The sequence below is a fragment of the Pristiophorus japonicus genome, chromosome 15, assembly GCF_044704955.1.
Source record: "Pristiophorus japonicus isolate sPriJap1 chromosome 15, sPriJap1.hap1, whole genome shotgun sequence".
In the NCBI taxonomy this organism is placed as follows: Eukaryota; Metazoa; Chordata; class Chondrichthyes; family Pristiophoridae; genus Pristiophorus; species Pristiophorus japonicus.
The window spans coordinates 67,508,912-67,530,454 of record NC_091991.1 but is presented as its reverse complement, the minus strand read 5'-3'; the positions used below and the strand labels follow the sequence as shown (position 1 = coordinate 67,530,454).

General features: G+C 43.5%; 1 protein-coding gene and 1 pseudogene across 1 annotated transcript in view; one reads left to right on the top strand and one right to left on the bottom strand.

The window, feature by feature from the left end:
* Positions 1–12,365: 12,365 nt before the first annotated feature.
* The window catches only part of pnpla3 (patatin-like phospholipase domain containing 3), a 31,001-nt gene continuing 21,823 nt past the window's right edge, over positions 12,366–21,543 (top strand). Inside the window, exons 1-3 of the mRNA XM_070901714.1 lie at positions 12,366–12,552; positions 20,142–20,374; positions 21,101–21,166. Of these exons, the coding sequence (XP_070757815.1) occupies positions 12,366–12,552; positions 20,142–20,374; positions 21,101–21,166 (486 nt within the window). The remainder of the gene's footprint in view (positions 12,553–20,141; positions 20,375–21,100; positions 21,167–21,543) is intronic.
* Positions 13,392–13,630, bottom strand: LOC139226011 (U2 spliceosomal RNA; annotated as a pseudogene).

The following is a 21,543-nucleotide window of genomic DNA, read 5'->3' as shown; positions in this document are numbered from 1 at the left end:
GTCTCACAGATGAAAGGTCAGCAGTTGGTGGAAGAGGTACTCACTTTCATAATTTGGATGATGTCGTGGAATCTCTTCCTGCACTGCACCGGCGTCCTCTGATATATGGAGGTGCCTGACACCTTCTGTGCAACCTCGTTCCACTCATTGTTTAACACCAGTCTGGTTGGTCTCCTCACGTCTGGAAACATGACTCGCCTTCTACCCTCCATCAGGGTTTCGAGCGCCACATCGGTAAACCCTGTTCACCCTCGTTCCTCGTTTGACACCAGCCATCCTTCACTCCTACTCCTTCCCCCCTCAGGGCCGTGTTTCAAACCCTGCCCTTTAAAAAGGCTAGGGAGCAGCTGGTTCATTAGAAACACTTGCCTGCATGCTGAATTTCTCTGTGGTAATTAGGCTCAAATTAAGACAGCCACGCCGCTGAAAAATGCACTTTGAAAGGGTTCCTTAGCGCCGGAACCCATTTTTTCACTTTTGGAGCTGAATATCCATCGGGCCACTGCCGAAAAAATTTCAGCGGTAATGGCCCCAAAAAGTCGGGAAGAGTACCAGGTTTCCAGCGGTGCTGAATTTAGGCCCCCTATTATCAATTTGTGAAAATTAAAAAGATAGATAATGCAGTTTTTTTTTTGTATAATTAAAAGTCCAATTACATGCCTGGACTGTTCTGTATGATATTTGTACCTTACAGCTTCTTCAAAAAGCTGTAAAGCTCTCATATGAAAATTAAGAGGATTTTAATTAAGGGCCTCGAATCTGCTTTTGCACGTTAGAGAGACGAGACAATCTAATACAGTCTGACATAACACAAAGCTGCATAAAGAGGACAATGCATTGGAAAAAGTGGAATTGATCAATACAGGCTAGCCAGATTGTTTAGGAGAGGCAAACATGGCTTTAGTTTTTAGTTTAATTTTTTTAATGTTATAAGTGGAATAATTTTCTATCATTATATGTAAATGGTCCCAAAAATCTGCATTGCGGTTTCTGACCTCATTATGGTTGGGCGGGAATTACATTTGCCAGTAATTTGCACCACTGATACCACAAAGATTAGCAGGTCAGATCATTTAAGTATGTACTGCCGGGTCAGAAACAAAACACTTGGACAACACCAAAGTACATTTTTGGGGGATGTGGAAGAAATTTGTGGCTGGCCACAACATCAGGTGATATGCAGGTTCTTGTAGGTGCAGCAGATTGTGTGTGTGTGGGTGTGTGAGGGTGTGTGTGTGAGGGTGTGTGTGTGTGGGTGGGTGTGGGTTTGTGTGTTGGTGTGTGTGTGTAGGTGTGTGTGTGTGGTGGTGTGTGTGGGTGTGTGGTGGGGTGAGTGTGTGTGGGGGGGAGGGGTTGTGTGTGGGTGTGTGTGTGTGTGTGTGTGTGTACTTTACCCCCCACCCTTGTTAACATGTTCAACTGCAGTGATGCTGAACCAAAGGAACAGTTTTTGTTCAAAAGATTTCCTAATGGTTTCTCCTTAAAATTCTCCTTAAGGCTTACAAGGAAGGCATCAGGAAAATGATGGCATAAGGAGACGAGCCCGGAATTTCTCAGGTGCAAATCCTCCCTCGATGAGATCAGATGGAGGTGACCTTCTGCTGGGATCGCAATGAAGAAGACCATGTGGAGGGAGGTGATAGTGTTGCTGAGTGCTGCCTCTCTCACCTCCAGGACAGTAAAGCAGTACCACAAGATGTTTATTGACCTGACCAGGGTAGTCAAGGTAAGAGAACTGCGACCTTCACCTTTTCCCTTTAGTACATGGGGCACCCTCCACTGATCACTCGCTTCTTAAATGGAATGAGAAGTCCTCATTTGCATTGCACTGGTTCAATAGATCTGTAACTCTTCCACTTGGACCTCTCACAAGTCCTTCTTGCATGCCCCTCTTACATCCTTCTGCCACATCAGCAGTCTAATGCCACCTGGCAGATTCCCTTCAAATGCCTACTCCTGTTAATACTGTCTGGAAGAAACTGGCACACAAGGACATAAAGGAAAAACTGAAGACTGCAAAGAATGCTGGAATGCTGGCCTTTATATCTAGAGGACTAGAACATAAGGGGATAGAAGTTATGCTGCAGATCTACAAAACCCTGGCTAGACCACACCTGGAGTACTGTGAGCAGTTCCAGGCACCACACCTTGGGAAGGATATATTAGCCTTGGAGGGAATGCAGCGTAGTTTTACCAGAAGGGTTAAGTTACGAAGAGAGATTACAAAAATTAGGGTTGTATTCCCTAGAATTTAGAAGGTTAAGGGGTGATCTGATTTAAGTTTTCAATATATTAAGGGGAACAGATAGGGTAGATAGAGCTAAACTATTTTCGCAGGTTGGGAATTCTAGGACTAGGGGGCATAATCTAAAAATTAGAGCCAGAGTGAAATTAGGAAAGGCTTCTACACATAAAAGGTGGTAGAAGTTTGGAACGCTCTTCCGCAAATGGCAATTGATGCTAGATCAATTGTTAATTTAAAATCTAAGATTGATAACTTTTTGTTAACCAAAGGTATTAAGGGTATGGAGTTAGGCCACAGATCAGCCATGCTCTCATTGAATGGAGGAACAGGCTCAAGGGGCTGAATGGCTTACTCCTGTTCCTATGTTCTACAGTTCTGTGGCTACGATAAAAGTAGTTCGAATAGGAGGCAGTCTGAAACGTCTTTGACTTCAACCCAGTGACGATGCAAGAAGGAGGAAGAAGAGCATAGACTACAGCATATTTCGAGATTAGCAGCAAAAAGTGAGCGAAATTCAGGAGTGTGATAACAGAGAGATAAGAAAGTTAATAATGGAAGGAGGCTAGATGTGAGAGAGGGAGCGCCAAACAATGAGTTTTTTTCTTCTATCGTGTCAAGAAGTGTGACAGAGGTGCTCGAAGAGTTGCTCCATCTATGGGTACAATATTCAAGTCTTAGGCTGGCTTGGGCTTTATGGAAATTAGTAAACTTGAGAAAGACTTGGGTAGGAAGGAAGGAGGGTTTTAGTAAACCATTCCCTTCACAAGAGCCAGAGTTCAAAGGATTAGAAACATCAATAAAACATGCATGAATATAGCGGCACGGACACAAACTCACGAGATCAAGCAAAAGAAAACAGAAAGCTTAAACATCAAGTGAAGCAGGTACATCCCATGTGGAATTAGAGTAACCAATAAACATGACACATTTACACAAACCTTAATTAATTTACAATATTAGATTAAGGTCAGTTAAGGACATACAATCATTACAATCTCACTGAAACTGCCTGCCACTGCTAAATATTCAGGCATTGTAAAAGTATTAAACTACCAAACCAGCTGATAGTAATGACCTATCACACTGTTAAGTTGCTGAAGTTACACGAGAAATAACTGATATGTTGTTGTTCTGCACTTTGAACTTGGGCAGTCTGCCACGTATGCCTATGGTATTTATATTCACAGGAAACAGAAACTAGAGTGATATAATGATGCAGTGATAGGTCAGAAAAGGTCCATGAAACAGGGCAGTAACTTGGCACAAAATAGACGATAGCAAATCAACACACAATTTATACCCCGCTAGATTTTTTTCCATAAACGCCCAGTAAGTCCAATTTAGAAATTCTAGTCATGTGTGAACAATCAAGATTTGGAAGATCCAACTGCAAGTTGCATAATAAAATAAGAACCTTATGGGGAAGTGTGATAACACAATGAACTGCTGCATGACACTGCAAGTGACCGGATTCAGAGGCATGTCTGCAATTCATTGCATATGAAGTTCCTGATCACCACAAAATTGCTAAGTGGACATCATGACCGAGGCTGAGGAGCTGTCCCATAGGAAAGAAGAAAATTAATCAGAACCATAGGCTCTTGCCACTGTTGTGTACTTTCCAGTGACTGGTACAACAATAAAAAGAAGGACCTGCACTTGTATAGCACCTGTCACGACTTTACAGCTTTACAGATAAATAAGTAAGTTTAAACTGCAGTCACTGTTGTAATGTAGGAATTGTGGCAGCCAAGTCTCACAATCAGTAATGAGATAAATGACCAGATTGTTATATATGTGGACTTGTACTTACTCTGTACAGTCACCAGAGAGCTCATTCCCCGGAGCTCCAAGGGATCCCATAATCCCTTGGGAGCATAGGTATTTAAGAAGGTTTCACAGGTTGGAGAGGCATTCTGGCGACCTGCAATAAAAGACTACGGTCACATTTTACTTTGAGCTCACAGTGTTCAGTCTGACTCTTTCTCCATACACAACAACTGGCGACGAGATACAGATAGCGAACCCAAAGATGCAGAGAACAGTAGGCATCCTGGAGACATTTTCGGAGGGAGATGATTGGGAAACTTCTGTGGAACGACTCGACCTATACTTCGTGGCCAAGAGCTAGATGGAGAAGAGAGCGCTGCCAAATGTAGAGCGATCCTCCTCACCGTCTGTGGGCATCAACGTATGGCCTCATGAAGAATCTGCACACTCCAGCGAAACCCACGGAGAAATTGTAGGACAATTTGTGCACACTGGTCCGAGAGCATTTGAACCCGAAGGAAAGTGTTCTGATGGCGAGGTACTGGTTCTACACGTACAAAAGATCTGAAGGCCAGGAAGTGGCGAGTTATGTCGCTGAGCTGAGACGCCTTGCAAGACATTGTGAATTTGAAGGACATTTGGAGCACATGCTCAGAGACTTTTTCGTACTTGGCATTGGCCACGAAACCATACTTCGCAAGCTTTTGACTATAGACACCCCAACCTTGAGTAAGGCCATAGCGATAGCCCAGGTATTCATTGCCACCAGTGACAACACGAAGCAAATCTCTCAGCACACAAGTGCTGCTACAAGTACTGTGAACAAAGTGATGTTGTTTTTGAATTGTAACGTACAGGGCAGGTCACACATACCTGCAGCTACACGTCCGTAGATGTCTCAGAGTCCACCATCAAGGGTGATGAATGCAAGGCCATTAACACCTTGTTGGCGCTGTGATCATCGTTTCCATTCATGGCGTTTCAAAGGATACATTTGCAAGGGCTGTGGATCAATGGGACACCTCCAACAAGTGTGCTGGTGAGCTGCTAAGCCTGTTAACCTTGCAAACCACCACGTTGCAGAGGAGGACAGATCCACGGAGGATCACTACAAACCAGAGCCTCAGATAGAGGAGGCAGAGGTACATGGAGTGCACACATTCACCACAAATTGTCCTCCGATAATGCTGAATGTTGAACTAAATGGACTCCCGGTGTCAATGGAGCTGGACACGGGCGCGAGCCAGTCCACCATGGGCAAAAAGACTTTCGAAAGGTTGTGGTGCAACAAGGCCTCAAGGCCAGTCTTAATTCCAGTTCGCACGAGACTAAGAATTTACACTAAAGAACTGATTCCTGTAATCGGCAGTGCTACCATAAAGGTCTCCTACGATGGAGCGGTGCACAAGCTACCACTCTAGGTGGTATCGGGCGATGATCCCACTTGTCCGGCAGCAGCTGGCTGGGAATGATACGCTGGAACTGGGACGACGTCCGAGCGCTATCGCCCGCTGACGACACTTCATATGCCCAGGTCTTAAACAAATTTCCTTCACTGTTCGAACCAGGCATCAGGAAATTCCAAGGAGCAAAAGTGCAGATCCACCTAATTCCGGGGGCGCAACCCATCCATCACAAGGCGAGAGCAATACCGTACATGATGAAAGGGTAGAGATCGAGCGAGACCAGCTGCAACGAGAGGACATCATTTCACCGATCGAGTTCAGCGAGTGGGCCAGTCCTTTTGTCCCAGTCCTCAAGGGAGATGGCACTGTCCGAATCTGTGGCGAATACAAAGTGACTATCAATCGTTTCTCCCTATAGGACCAATACCCACAACCAAAAGCCAACGACCTCTTTGCAACACTGGCAGGAGGAAAGATGTTCATGAAGCTGGATCTGACTTCAGCCTACATGACGCAGGAACTGGAGGAATCATCGAAGGCCCTCACCTGCATCAACACGCACAAAGGTCTTTTTGTTTATAACAGATGCTTGTTTGGAATCCGATCAGCGGCGGCGATATTCCAGAGAAACATGGAAAGTTTACTGAAGTCAGTCCCACACACCGCGGTCTTCCAGGACGACATCTTGGTCACAGGTCGGAACACAGTCGAGCACCTGCAGAACCTGGAGGAGGTTCTTAGTCGACTCAACCGCGTGGGGCTCAGGTTAAAATGCTCGGTGTGTTTTCCTGGTGCCTGAAGTGGAGTTCCTGGTAAGGAGGATTGCTGCGGAGAGCATCAGGCCCACCAACGTGAAGACAGAAGCAATCGAGAACGCACCGAGACCACAGAACGTGACGGAGCTGAGGTCGTTTCTGGGACTCTTGAACTACTTTGCTAACTTCTTACCAGGTCTCAGAACACTGTTAGAACCATTGCATATCTTACTACGTAAAGGGGGGCGAATGGATTTGGGGCAAAAGCCAAGAAAATGCCGTTGTAAAAGCGAGAAAATTGTTATGCTCAAACAAATTGCTTGTGTTGTACAATCCATGTAAGCGTTTGGTACTAGCATGTGATGCGTCGTCATATGGCATCGGGTGTGTATTGCAACAAGCTAATGATTTCGGGAAACTGCAACTGGTTACTTAGACATCCAGGAGTCTGTCTGAGGCAAAGAGAGCCTACAGCATGATTGAAAAAGAAGCGTTAGCGTGTGTCTATGGGGTAAAGAAAATGCATCAATACCTGTTTGGGCTAAAATTCGAATTGGAAACTGACCATAAGCCACTTATATCCCTGTTTTCCGAGAGTAAAGGGATAAATATCAACGCATCAGCCCGCATCCAGAGATGGGCGCTCACATTGTCCGCATACAACTACGCCATCCACCACAGGCCAGGAACAGAAAACTGCGCCGATGCTCTCAGTAGGCTGCCATTGCCCGCCACAGGGGTGGAAATGGCGCAGCCTGTAGATCTAGCCATGGTTATGGAAGCATTTGAGAGTAAGCAATTACCTGTCACTGCCCGGCAGATCAAAACCTGGACAATCCAGGACACCTTATTATCTCTAGTCAAAAGCTTCACGGGAGCTGGTCCAGTGTCCCAGTGGAAATGCAGGAAGAGATAAAGCCGTTCCAGCGGTGCAAAGATGAAATGTCTATACAGGCAGACTGCCTTCTGTGGGGAAGTCGAGTAGTGGTCCCCAAGAAGGGCAGAGACACCTTCATCAATGACCTCCACAGTACCCACCCAGGCATCGTGATGATGAAAGCAATAGCCAGATCCCACGTGTGGTGGCCCGGTATCGATGCGGACTTTGAGTCCTGCGTTCACAGATGTAATACATGCTCGCAGTTAAGCAATGTACCCAGGGAAGCGTCGCTAAGTTTATGGTCTTGGCCCTCCAAACCGTGGTCTAGGGTACACGTCGACTATGCAGGCCCATTCTTGGGTAAAATGTTCCTTGTGGTTGTAGACGCGTACTCCAAGTGGATTGAATGTGAGATAATGTTGGCTAGCATGTCCGCTGCCACCACTGAAAGCCTGCGGGCCATGTTTGCCACACACGGCTTACCCGATGTCCTGGGCCATGTTTTACCAGTGCTGAGTTCAAAGAATTCATGACCCGTAACGGGATCAAACATGTCACATCTGCCCCGTTTAAAACAGCATTCAATGGTCAGGCAGAGAGAGCAGTGCAAACCATCAAGCAAGACTTGAAGAGGGTAACTGAAGGCTCCCTGCAGACTCGCCTATCCCGAGTCCTGCTCAGCTACTGCACAAAACCACACTCACTCACTGGGATCCCACCTGTTGAACTGCTCATGAAGAGGGCACTTAAGACAAGACTCTCGTTAGTTCACCCTGATCTACATGAACAGGAAGAGAGCAGGTGGCTTCAACAAAGTGCATACCATGATAGCGCAAATGTGTCACGCGAGACTGAAGTCAATGATCCTATATTTGTATTAAATTATGGACAAGGTCCCAAGTGGCTTCCCGGCACTATCGTGGCCAAAGAGCAGGGTGTTTCGGGTCAACCTTTCAAATGGACTCATTCACCGGAAACACTTGGACCAAATCAAACTCAGATTCACGGACTACCCTGAGCAACCCACCTTGGACCCTACCTTTTTTGATCCCCCAACACACACACCACGGTTGACCACGAAGCAGAACCCATCATCGACAGCAGCCCTGCAGGGCACAACACACCAGGCAGCCCAGCAAGGCCAGCTGCACAGCAGCCCAGCGAGGACCCAACAAATGATTCAACAACACCAGCTTTTATACCGAGACGATCAACCAGGGCAAGAAGGTCCCAGTTCGACTCACATTGTAAATAGTTACACTATTGACTTTGTGGGGGAGTGTTGTTATATATGTGGACTTGTATTTACTCTGTACAGCCACCAGAGGGCTCATTCCCCGGAGTCTCAAGAGATCCCAGAATCCCTTGGGAGCACAGGTATTTAGGAAGGCTTCACAGGTTGGAGAGGCACTCTGGAGACCTGCAATAAAAGACTAAGGTTACACTTTACTTTGACCTCACAGGGTTCAGTCTGACTCTTTCTCCATACACAACAGATAATCTGTGTTTCTTTTGTTAAATTGATGTTGGTTGAGGAATAAATATTGACTAGGACGTAGGGGAGAATTACCCGGCTCTTCTTTGAATAGCCAAGGGATCCTTTAGGTCCACCTGAGAGGAGACAGGGCCTCGGTTTAATGTCTTATCTCAAAAGCTGCCCTCAATACTCCACTGAAGTGTCAGCCTAGATTTTGTGCTCAGGTCTCTGGAGTGGGACAAAAGCCCACAATATTGACTCAGGCGAGAGTACTACGAGTGATCCACTGAATATAGAGTGATAGGAGGAGAGTGAAGATGCAGCGCAATCTGCCTACATACATAGAAACATAGAAAATAGGTGCAGGAGTAGGCCATTCGGCCCTTCGAGCCTGCACCGCCATTCAATGAGTTCATGGCGGAACATGCAACTTCAGTACCCCATTCCTGCTTTCTCGCCATACCCCTTGATCCCCCTAGTAGTAAGGACTACATCTAACTCCTTTTTGAATATATTTAGTGAATTAGCCTCAACAACTTTCTGTGGTAGAGAATTCCACAGGTTCACCACTCTCTGGGTGAAGAAGTTTCTCCTCATCTCGGTCCTAAATGGCTTACCCCTTATTCTTAGACTGTGACCCCTGGTTCTGGACTTCCCCAACATTGGGAACATTCTTCCTGCATCTAACCTGTCTAAACCCGTCAGAATTTTAAATGTTTCTATGAGATCCCCTCTCATTCTTCTGAACTCCAGTGAATACAAGCCCAGTTGATCCATTCTTTCTTGATATGTCAGTCCCGCCATCCCGGGAATTAATCTGGTGAACCTTCGCTGCACTCCCTCAACAGCAAGAATGTCCTTCCTCAAGTTAGGAGACCAAAACTGTACACAATACTCCAGGTGTGGCCTCACCAAGGCCCTGCACAACTGTAGTAACACCTCCCTGCCCCTGTACTCAAATCCCCTCGCTATGAAGGCCAACATGCCATTTGCTTTCTTAACCGCCTATTGTACCTGCATGCCAACCTTCAGTGACTGATGTACCATGACACCCAGGTCTCGTTGCACCTCCCCTTTTCCTAATCTGTCACCATTCAGATAATAGTCTGTCTCTCTGTTTTTACCACCAAAGTGGATAACCTCACATACCTCTCAGATACAGAAATTCAAACACTAATTTAAATAAGGTTAAATTTGAAAGGCCATAGAAGAGAGAAGGGGTGGATTTTCACTATGGATGATATTTGGGTGGGCAGTGGGAAGGGTGAATTAGCTGCTCACCCAATGTCATCAGTGAGAGGTCCAAAACATTTTGATCCCTGCATTTATGGGTTGTCCATGCATTTCTTGCCCAATGTTCCTCCTAAAAATATTACAACCCACTGGGGGTAATTTTGACTTTGGCTAATAGTGTAAAATGGCCGATACCAGTTCAACCCCAAATTATAAATTGCTTCCGAATTTCAATGACTTCAACGGAAATGAAAAGTTAGAGAATTGTATAACAAGTGGCTGAATCGATATCACCTGTTTTACTCTATATGCCAAAGTCAAAATGACCCCCAATATGTTTATATTCCACACCTGCTGAGTTTGCAGCCAAGTTCCCATTGGTAGAGGTAATATTAGATCTGAATCTTCCTGGAATTCTTGCTTCTAATTCCCTCACTTTATTTCCCACACTCTAACCATTGCAATACATGCACACTTTATCTATTTTTAGTTTGCATTTAACACTATCCATTTTCTCTTGATTTTTTTTTTGCCAAGCTTGTTCCTTTATGGGAGTCTTTTCTTTGCTTATAACTAGTAAATTGGATATTCCTCTTCAACTCCTTTTATTTGTTCTGCATCCTAACTCTTGTGAAATTATTTTTTATTTGCATATTAACCTCATTTATGTCCAGATTTCCTGCTAGATCTTTCTGACTGCTTTTATTTTCCTTGGCCCCTTTCCGAGTTCAAATGTCTCTTATATAAACATAGGAACAGGAGTAGGCCAATCAGCCCCTTGAGCCTGATCTGCCATTTCATTAGATCATGGCTAACCTGTACCTCAACTCCATTTACTTGCCTTTGTTCCATATTCCTTGATATCCTTAATAAAAATCTATCTATCTCAGTCTTAAGATTTGAATTGTCCCAGCATCCACAGTCTATTGGGGGAAGAGAGTTCCACTACCTTTTAAAGTGAAAATGTGCTTCCTGATTTCACTCCTGTATGGCCTCACTCTAATTTTAAGAATGTGCCCCTTTGTTCTGGAATCCCCCACCATAGGGAACAACTTCTCTGTATCTACTCTATCAAATCCTTTAATTATTTCAAACATATTAATTCGATCAGCCCTCAACTTCTAAACTCAAGGGAGTGCAACCCAAGTTTATGGAACCTGTCCTCATAATTTAATCCTTTTACCCCCAGTATCCCACTTCCCATTATCCATGTTGCCCATACATTAGCTCTCTTCCTGTTCAGACACAAAATAAACATCAAATTTTGACAAAGGCCCACTTTTGCAAGGAGGACACCATTAAAACAATTGACTCCACAACTATAAATGCCTGCAAGTTTAAACTAGTATTGTATTCTGTCACTCCAGGGTCACGACCTGCCACTCTATAAATGGTGCTTAAGTCATAGTTAAGTTTTCATTCTTTATCTATTTACAATTTCAATTGAACTATTCTGTGACTCCTTCCCCCTCCGTTCCCAATTTCCACGCTAGCCAAATTCCCACTTTAGATGTACTGTTCTCTCTCTGTTTTATACGCCACTCTGTGATCTGCTGTCCACTCAATAAACAAAAACCTAATTCCCACATCATCTCATTTGACTTTCTTGAATGAATCTAAAATTTTCAGCTCCATTACCAGCCTGGAAGACCATTCCAAATGTTGAACACTCTTCATGCAAGGAATTGCTTCCTGATATTGTCCTAAATTGACCCTTGCCAGCTTTAGCTCCTGGTCATGCCTACTGCTGTTTTGGTTTACATTGAAGTAATGGGATTTGTATCATTATGAGAGCTCCACTCTCCATCACCTCTTTTCAAGGCTGAAAACCACCAATTCCTCTCCTCTATGAGAGATTTCCTTTGTGTTTGGTCCCTGTTTGCTTTCAGACTTAACTGCCCTCTCCTATCATCTGTGAACGTCATTAAATTGCATTAAGTTTCTGAAGCCAAATCATTAATGTAGGTTAAAGGGGTCATTTACTGGCTTTGCACAACTCGTGATTTGTGCAAAGCCATTTACAATTGGGTAATACCAAGGTCTTTCCTGGAGGTTGAGTCATACTTGGACCCGATATATCAATATAACTCAAAACCGTATCACGCAGTGAGCTACCACAAAGCTCGAAGCTTCTTTTGATAAGCTATTGATAATATTTTCGGAAATATTACTTGTGTATCTTTTCGTCTGCAAAAGCATCAGTGTAATCACTTGTATATGTTAAAGTGCAGATGTAAAAAGCAAGTCTGGAGATAAAAGCAGGTTAAATTAATAATATGCATTGATAAATTAATAATTTCATTAAAACGGCACCAGCGGGAGACAAATGAAAAGTTCTCCAGCAATGAAATAGTTCCCCATTGAGTGTCCTTGCAGCTGATTGGCCAGGAGCTGGTGTTGCTCTATTCTGCCTTTAACTGGGCTTTTTCCTCACTCCAATCCTTGCATTGTGAAACAGCCCATTGAAAACCCAGGACTAAAGCGATCGGCTCCGGTGAAAGCCACTATATCTTCGCGCTCCGATTGATCGGAGCTCCCTTGGCTGTAATATTCGGGATATTGGAAATACCCCGCAGGGTTTTCTCTCTTGTCGTCCGAGATGTTTGATCGGGAAGGCGGCTGGAACATTTCTTTCGCCGGCTGCGGCTTCCTCGGTGTCTACCATGTCGGGGTGGCGAGCGGTATCCAGGAACACGCTCCTTACCTGATCCGGGGTGCCAACAGGATCTACGGCGCGTCTGCCGGGGCGCTCACTGCCGCCGTTATGGTGTGCGGGGCACCGCTGGGTGAGTGGCCAAACTTGGACAGCGAGAAGGACAGAGGATACTGGGTATATCATGGCCAGGGCAGGGGGGTATTACAATCCAAAGAGAAGCCGGAAGAAAGTATTCGATTGTATTTATAAAAGGGGTACCTGTCAGTTTTGGAAATATTTACCGTGAGATCTTCCTCCTTAATCTCGTCTGGAAAAAGGAAGACTTGCATTTATATAACGCCTTTCACGACCACCGGACGTCCCAAAGCGCTTTATAGGGTGTGTCACCAGTGAATGTGTCTCTTCATCGCTATTGTTACTAATTAATTGTAATGTTTTAACATAAGAACATAAGAAATTGGAACAGGAGTAGGCCATCTAGCCCCTCGAGCCTGCTCGGCCATTCAACAAGATCATGGCTGATCTGGCCGTGGACTCAGCTCCACTTACTCGCCCGCTCCCCATAACCCTGAATTCCCTTATTGGTTAAAAATCTATCTGTGATTTGAATACATTCAATGAGCTCCAGCAGCATGGAGTCTAACAGAATATCTACAACAGAGTACATGAGAGTTGATCTGCAACCTGTTTAGAGTCTGGGTTGTTTAGTAGGGTCGGTGTTGTGACTAAGGATCCCAGATGCAAACGCTTTGAGAAATTGGCAAACCTGCATCGATTTGTCTGAATAATTCTGAACTCTTAAAAAGTGTTTAGGATATGGGACAGAGAGTGGGTGTATTCAGTGTGTGTATTTTTTTTTGAAATTTGTAGCCAATTGTTCCAATTCTTTGTCAAATCACAAACGCCAGAGGTCACCTTGGGCCCATTCAAGGATCACTCTGCGCCAATGCTCTTAGCCAAAAGGCCTAGAGCCACTGCACCGTTCCTGGAAGTACTGCAATACCAGGTTCGTGCCATGGAGGTGGATGGGTCAGGTCCCCCACACACCTCCGTGGAGGTGGATGGGTCAAGCCACCCCACCCACCTCCTATTTCCAAAAAAGCAAGCATATACCTTCCTGATCCAGGGAGAACCACCTTGGGGTTATGGTGGTTACTCCCCTGTCAGGTCAGTTACGCATGATCTTAGCCAAAAGGCCGAGAAGCGATTCAGTGTGTGTATTTTAAAAGAATTGTGTGAGGACGGCTTATCACTGCCGCTTCCTGTTATTTGGCAGTTGGGGTTGAATAGATGCGACCACGACCACTCATTGTCGGTAACTAATAGTGGAGCGGGATTACATTACACCGAGAGGTTAACGATTGGCCTCCAGAGAGAAACTCCAAATAGTGAGATCGATACGTCTCCCCTCCGTTAATACTGCCGTGTCCTTGCTGATTTACCGCACGCATTTTATCGACATGTTTTAACAAGTTGTGTTATCCAATCAGGTGCGACCAGTGTGACGTTTTAATATGATTCGGGGGGAATCCCACCTTAATTTGTGATGCAAATCAGTGGCGTTACTGGGATGGTGCTGTGATGGAAGTGCTCATGTCGGAGCGCTGTGGGGACAGCAAGCTCGGGGTGGGCTGAGTTTGAGCGACTGGTTTTATTGGTGGTGACTGTGTGGACTGACTGGGCTGGGCGGGGTTCAGTGTCCGTCTGCTGGAAGCGCGTTTACTGCTGGCCATTGATCGAGTTACTGACTTCGCATCATAATCTTCACAAACATACCTAAATATCAATGATATGTTGCCATTTAAGTTTTAAAGTTGGATTCCCCTGCAGTTTTCACTTAAAAAAAAAAAAGAGATTTTATATATTTGAAGAGTAAATGAGACTCCTTCATATTTGAAGGTCACCAAAAAAAAAAGAAAAAGTTATCCACTGCAGACACAAGTTAAGATTGGAAAGGAAGTCCTTTTTGTCAATATACGGTTATAGCTTAAAGTTGAATCGGGCGATTTTTCACTGTCTTGTTTGAAGCATTTGAACCTAAATGATGATTTATCTTTATCCCCTTTTATTGGGGATTTGAAAAGGAAGAAAGTTGAGAACTAGGCGAGACTCCTTCCTCGCCACTCCGGCCTTGGAGTGGCCTGCTTGCATTCCCGAGTACATGATGGACTCTGCCCAACACACTTCCATCACTTGTGATTTTCAAATTAAAAGAATTATTGGCTTCTGCCACCAATTAGTTTTTTTTAAAGAAATGCTGATTTCCCAGATTTAGCCTGGGGTCTGAGCTGAATTTGGAAGGTCAGCTGGTCTGATAGGGCATTGCTGTTGGTCTCCATGCCCTAGGATAAGGGGATGGGCCAGGGTCCCACTCCTGATTGCAATCCAATTAGCCCGCAGAATGTCGAATTAGACCCTGATAATTGCTGTCTTCGGGAGAGAAATGGGGAAAAAATGGAAGGAGTAAACAAAATGATGTTGGGAACCATAGAGTGGGTGGGACCTGAAAAGGAGACCACTGGATGGAAACCAATTATTTGTGTATCTTTAAAATCGTGCTTTTAACAGTTGTTGCCAGTTTACATCTAGGACATGTCTCTTCTGATCTCAACCATGGCAACGTAACGTGAATCTCCTCTGTCCATTCGTATGTGCATTTTGGTTACTGCTCCGAACCTGAGCCCATTACTTCTGTTGGTTCATCTCGAGTCCTACTCTCCTGTCTCCTTCCCTTCAGGCCATCATTCATTTCTCCACTCACTCGTACGTTGACTCCAATTCCTCCCTTGACCCACCACTACTCCTCTGCTCTGCTTCAGTTTTTCTACGTTAAAGCCACAAATGCAAATTATTATTATTGTCCTGTTACTATATTTTTTAATGTGGTATTTTGTAATGAACATAATCCTAAATAACTGGAGCATTTGTTTAGCAAAATCAGTATTTCAATTGGCATCATTCTGATTTCAACAGCACATAGGAAAGCAACTTAGATCAAATATTGATCAAGAGTTAGGAGCTGTGATGGAGTAGTATTGATGGAATATTGCATGCACTAGACCATCTCCTCCTGACCATTAAGTAAATGAGTTAAGGCCAATAATTCTGTTAGCCATGCACCTATTCAATTGACTGGCTGATGATCTTCGTGTACCAGGGCAGGTGTAAGTCAAAAAATCTATATGTTGGCTCAATTCCACGTCTCGACATGTTATGCAGTGAATAGCAATATATATTTTTTAATCTGTTTAATTTGTAATACTGGCCTTTTTGAAGTCTTTAATGGAAATAGTTCTTTGGGGCTTGGGCTGGAAAGCTCACTTTGTCTCTCTACAATCACTGCTGCAACAGGAACTTGTACATTAGGCAGTACTTGCACCATTGGAGCATATTAGCTTATAAAGGAGTTGAATTCCATGATTTTGATGTTTCTTGGAACATGATTTTTGTGGGTTTGAAGTTTGTATGGTAAACAAGTGTTTCTTTCCGTCATCCTTTAATAGAGGTACATGCATTTGTTGTGCTTTTTTAAAGGAGAAAGTTGCTCAAATAATGTGGGTTTGCCAAGGACGGTAGTTCTTTTGGAGCTCCAGCACTTAATACAAAACTACTTTATGATTGGTGATAGTGGTGCTACTCCAGGTGACCCAACCACTAGTGGAGCTGGTTGACAGAACATCACAAAACCAGGAGGCCCTTGTTTTTGAACCCTAACTCTGACCAAAAGGCAGAACAAAGATGATTTATACTTTAGAAAAGACTGAAGTGAAGGATAATCAAGAATTGAAGAGAGGTTGGTACAAAACCGTGGCTGATCCTGTGCCTGCACCTGATGGATCAAGTGGTCTGTTCTGCAACACCGTTTACTCCAGGGCAAGTGTGCACAAGCAGCTTAACTCCATGATGTTTTATCACTTGAGAGTACCATTTATCAGTTGCCTTCAAGGATTTTTTTTAAAGTTAAAATAATACACTTTATTACATAACATAATCCTATCTAATCTCAAGGCTGCAACCCGTCCCATTTCATTATCAGTTGAAAGAAAGGGTGTTTCCTCAGGATCGGTGCCTTTTCTCTTTCTTCATATTCCTGTCAGATGCAAGGTGCATTTATTATAAATCAAGCTTCGTTGCACCCTTTTGAGGATGCCAACTTTTAGTGATAGTGATCTCCAGACGTTAGGTTTAAGGCTCAGTAGAGGAAGTTTGACTCTTCCCTTTGGTTTTTGCTGTATCTGACATGAGTTCTTGATGCTGACATTGGGTACAGAGGATTCTGAACTAGTTCGGCAAAAAATTCATCTGAAAATATGAAGAGCAGAAAATGTACCGTTTGGGAAAACCTTTTTACAGAAAAAAAAATTGGTAAATGTGCTGAGTACAGGAAATTAAGAGCTTATTAGAAATGTACTACTTTTACAGGTGTTTTTTTCACTTTTTTCCTGACTACACTGTACACAGTAAACTAAAATTAATATATTTAACTCCTTGAGCTTATCAGAAATATAAAATGATCAGCTCCCACATTGTTTGAAATATACAATTCCTTGGCTCTAATGACCACTGCAGTTTGCTACTGATCTAGAAACCTGTGCCAAGATCATTATGAATGTCATTTCAGACCAGGCAGCATTTATTAGGTGATTAACCTCCGATGAACAAGCCTCTTTTGTGTGTGAATTTTCCAAATAATTGCTGTTGCTTGTACGCCAATTTTTCAGAGTTGTGGAGGAACAAATAAGTTGATAAGATGAAATAAAGCCATCTGGTATTTAATGGGAGCATTCTAAAGTGAACCTGCTGTATAGGCTGTTTATAAACGATTTAGATTCATGCCTTGGTCTTTGGTCATGCTTTAGCTCAAGCTTGTTTGTTCTGGTTGGCGCTGTGTTCAAACTTGGTTGCTGTTGATGTTTTCAAAACCAAGCCTCTGTTTGTTTGCGATATTTGGGGGCTGAACTCCCAGAAAACATGTGTACAATGGCAGTGAGCAATTTAAACGATAACTTTTTAGCTGACTCAGCTATCTTCAGTCACAGTGCTGTTACCATAATAAATTAGCAGGCCGATTAAAATTGGGAACATTTTGGCAAAATTACTGGAGCATTAGTGGCACACAGAGGCAGCCTGTAGATTTCCCAGAGTGTCCACAGTGATCTCCCAGGAGATTGGACGAGTTCGCACAGGCCTTTCTTGTATCACTTCTGTAACCCAGTCATGGAGCTGTGTTGGCAGCAGCTCAAACTCTGTGTTCACCAGCCATGGCAAAGAAGAGAAAAAGGAAGAAATAATCTCAATTCTTTTTACTTGAAACCTTCAAACTTTTTGGATTTAGGCAATTTGGAGCTCTTCAATGTTGTTTGAGAAGGCATCTAACTGGCACTTTCCATTGGTTTACTCTTGACCTGTGTGCATTTTGGATTTTTATTTGTGCATGTGGCTGCCTAAAAAGATAGGCCAAAACAGGAAATAGATATGACTTTTAAATCCAACTACCCCCTCTCCTTTTTCTCTCTCTCTCTCTCTCTCTCTCTCTCTCTCTCTCTCTCTCTCTCTCTCATAGATTTGAGGAAGTAGCGATGGCCTGATGGGAACACTTTTTGGGTGGGTGGGGGTTGCTGGAGGGGGCTCTCGGTGTCCGAAGATTATTTTTTAATTAACCACAAAATATGGGACAAGCAGCTGCTGTTTATTTCACCAAGTTTACTAGTAGGAGGCACAGACAGCCACGTTCAATTGTAATATTGCCATCTGCAAATTGACCTGAAATTCAAAAATTTTCCTTCTCAATCCTGCCTGAATTTGGCGAGATTGCAATGGAAATCACAGAGAAATGAGGCGAGGCCTACTGTTGTCTCGCTACCCTGACTTGGATTTCCCTTTCTTGCCCACTGCATGTAAATGTTGGTGGCTGGGAGGGGTTGGGGCCAGGCCTCCAGGCCCATTTCCTTTCCGTCCGCCCCAGTTACGTTGGCAGTAGGCCTGCAATGGTGACTGTAAAGGCCCCAAAGTTTTCTGATGGGGGACGAGGACCTGGTACAGTCTTCTTCCTCTTCCTCTTCCTCCTCCTCCATTTCAGCCTGGACACCTACTTTTAGTAGGTCTCGTTCTCAGCCAAGACCTACAAATGCTGAGGCAGAGATTCTTCATTTGAGGCTCTTTAGGCCCTGTGACCTCTGTTTCACCACCTTTGGTGTTGGAGGCCGGAAAACCCCAGCACTGCAAGTGCAGAGATCCCACCAGGAGACTGCCCTGAATTACTAATGACCCCAACCCTGAGAAAAATGGTCAAGACCAAGGGGTAAGTGGAAGTCCTGATCTGCTGTCGGTCTGCCCCAAAGAGGAGAATCCTGCCCTAAATCTCCCTCTTCTTCATGTTGAGTAGTTTTGAGCAGAATCTGTTAAGAATGCACAAATCTGATTCCACTGATTTGCAGAAAAAGCAGCAAATGTGTGCTGTTTGTTTTTGTGTCCTACTTATTGGCTTGGCATTGTTGCTTGGCTGTCATTTCTGGGGTGCTAATTCACTCCTCTTTCTTCATCCCCAGCCCTATGGATTGCTTTGGTGTTCAGTATATTTCAGATGTCATTAGTGCCTGTGATGTAAGAAAATGTATCCTTGAAGGAGAAACAACTGATACAACCAGGGACCTCTTGTTATCGTCATCGTGATCAGCCAGCCTCCTCCAATATTCATGACCTGCCCTTGGGTATACAGGGCATCATTTCAAAGTTTGCAGATGACACAAAACTCGTAAATGTAGTAAACAATGAGGAATGGAACAGACTTTAGGAGGACATCGACAGACTGGTGAAATGGGCAAACACCCATGGCAATTAAATTTAATAGAGATGTGTAAAGTGATACATTTTTGGTAGGAAGAATGAGGACAGGCAATATAAATGAAATGGTACCATTTTAAAGGGTGTGCAGGAACCAAAAGACCTGGGGGCGTATGTACATAAATCTTTGAAGGAGGCAGTGAAAGTTGGGAAGGCTTTTTATTTAAAAAAAAAACATGGGATCCTTGGCTTTAATAATAGAGGCAAGGAGTACAGAAACAAAGAAGTTATGCTAAACCTTTATATAAAAAAAACTGGGGAGGCCCCAGCTGGAGTATTGTTCAAATTTGGGAGCCATACTTTGGGAAGCATGTCAAGGCCTTGGAGAGGGTGCAGAAAAGATTTACTAGAATGGTACCAGGGATGACTGTCTTCATTTCTGTGGGGAGACTGGAAATGCTGGGGTTGTTCTCCTTTTAGAGCAGAGAAGATTAAGAGGAGATTTGGTAGAGGTGTTCAAAATCATTTGATAAAGTAAATAAATAGGGAGAAACTGCTTCCAGTGACAATGGTTGGTAATCAGAGGACACTGATTTAAGGTGATTGGCAAAAGAACCAGAGGCAACACGAGGAATTGTTTTTTACACCACAAGTTGTTGTGATCTGGAGTACACTGCCTGAAAGGTTGATGGAAACAGATTCAATAGTAATGTTCAAAAGGGAATTGGATAAATACTTACAGGAGAGGGGAGTTATAGAGCTATGGGGAAAGAGCAGGAGTGAGATTGAAAGAGTTAGCCAATTAAAGTGCTGGCACAGGCACGATGGACTGAATGGCCTCTTTCTGTGCTGTATCATTCTACGAACTGTGCTGTTTATTTGTACATTGACAACCCAAATTCCTTTTAATATGTACTTTGTTTAATTTTTTTCAAGATATTTGTTGTGCAGATATCATGGAACTAGCTAAAGAAGCCAGAAAAAGAAACTTGGGACCGCTGCACCCATCTTTCAACCTGGTAAAAATAATGAGAAATGGACTTTTCAGGACTCTTCCAGAAAATGCTCACCAGCTAGCCACGGGCAGGCTCTGCATTTCTCTTACCCGGGTCCTTGATGGTGAGAATGTGCTGGTGTCTGATTTCAACTCCAAGGAAGAACTTATCCAGGTGAGACTAGAAAACTCCTCTTAAAGGGTTGTTGTCCTTTACAGTGCGATACCTGCTTTATTTAGGCTGCTCGATTGAAAGTCATCTCACTGTTAGGACTGTACAAGGAAAAGTTGCAGGATTGTAACTGAATTGTTAAATTCCTCAGCACAAGGGGGAAATGGATAGCTGAATAATAACACAGTTTCAGAGTTCTTTGTGTGAAAGTTGCTGGCACCTTGCACATTGTTATTAGTGCTGGAATGAACCTCTGGTGAGCTGAGTTTGTTTGAAGGATGATTTGCCCCAATATGAATGCACTCAAACAAATTTCAGTACTTTAAATTGACATATAACAATATTAAATGTGGAAATTTGACTTTCAAAAATTTTGTGGGGAGCAAAAAGTAACTTTTTTATCAAAATCTGAGTGCGTTCAATCATTCTGATAGTTGCTGTCCCATTGGTCAAGTGCCCTTCCTCACCCAATGGCTGCCCATTGGAATTCTCAGGCAGAATGTATCGTGAGGATTGGTTGTGTCTGAATGGTCAACACAAGGAATGCTGCACAAAGTAAAGGAACTTTCTTTCTTCTATTTCCCCTCGAGGCCCATCTATAGTAATGTAGAACTGATCACTGCATTTTATACCACAACTAGTGTTGCCTGCTGATCTGTCTCTAACACTGAACAGTGCATTAAAATGAATCTATCCCACTCAGTTCGTTCTTCTGCTTATTCTCTACAGGCTCTGATCTGCAGTGCCTTTGTCCCAATTTACTGTGGACTCATTCCACCATCTTTTCGAGGAGTGGTAAGTTTATTAAGCTTTTGTGAATATATGTCTTCAATTGTGAATTGAATGTTTTTTTTAAGTCTGAAAAAGAGGATCAAAGTTGAGAGAAAGAAACATACATTAGTGGAGGTTGAATCTGGGTGAATTAAAATGTTCAGTTTAATGCTGGGGCCTTTCAGAATGCTTCATGGTGTAATTCACATTGAAAACTTGTAATGAAACAATCTATTAAAGAGCTTCCGAATTGCTGGCCCACGGATAAATGAAACTGGCATTTGTAATTTTCCTACGTGGGTAGCAATTTTTCTGCTTGATCTATAGAGCAAAACTGCAAAAGTTTCAAGATTTTCTTTGTTTTTTCTGGTAAAACCATAAACGGACTCTAGAAGATAGTA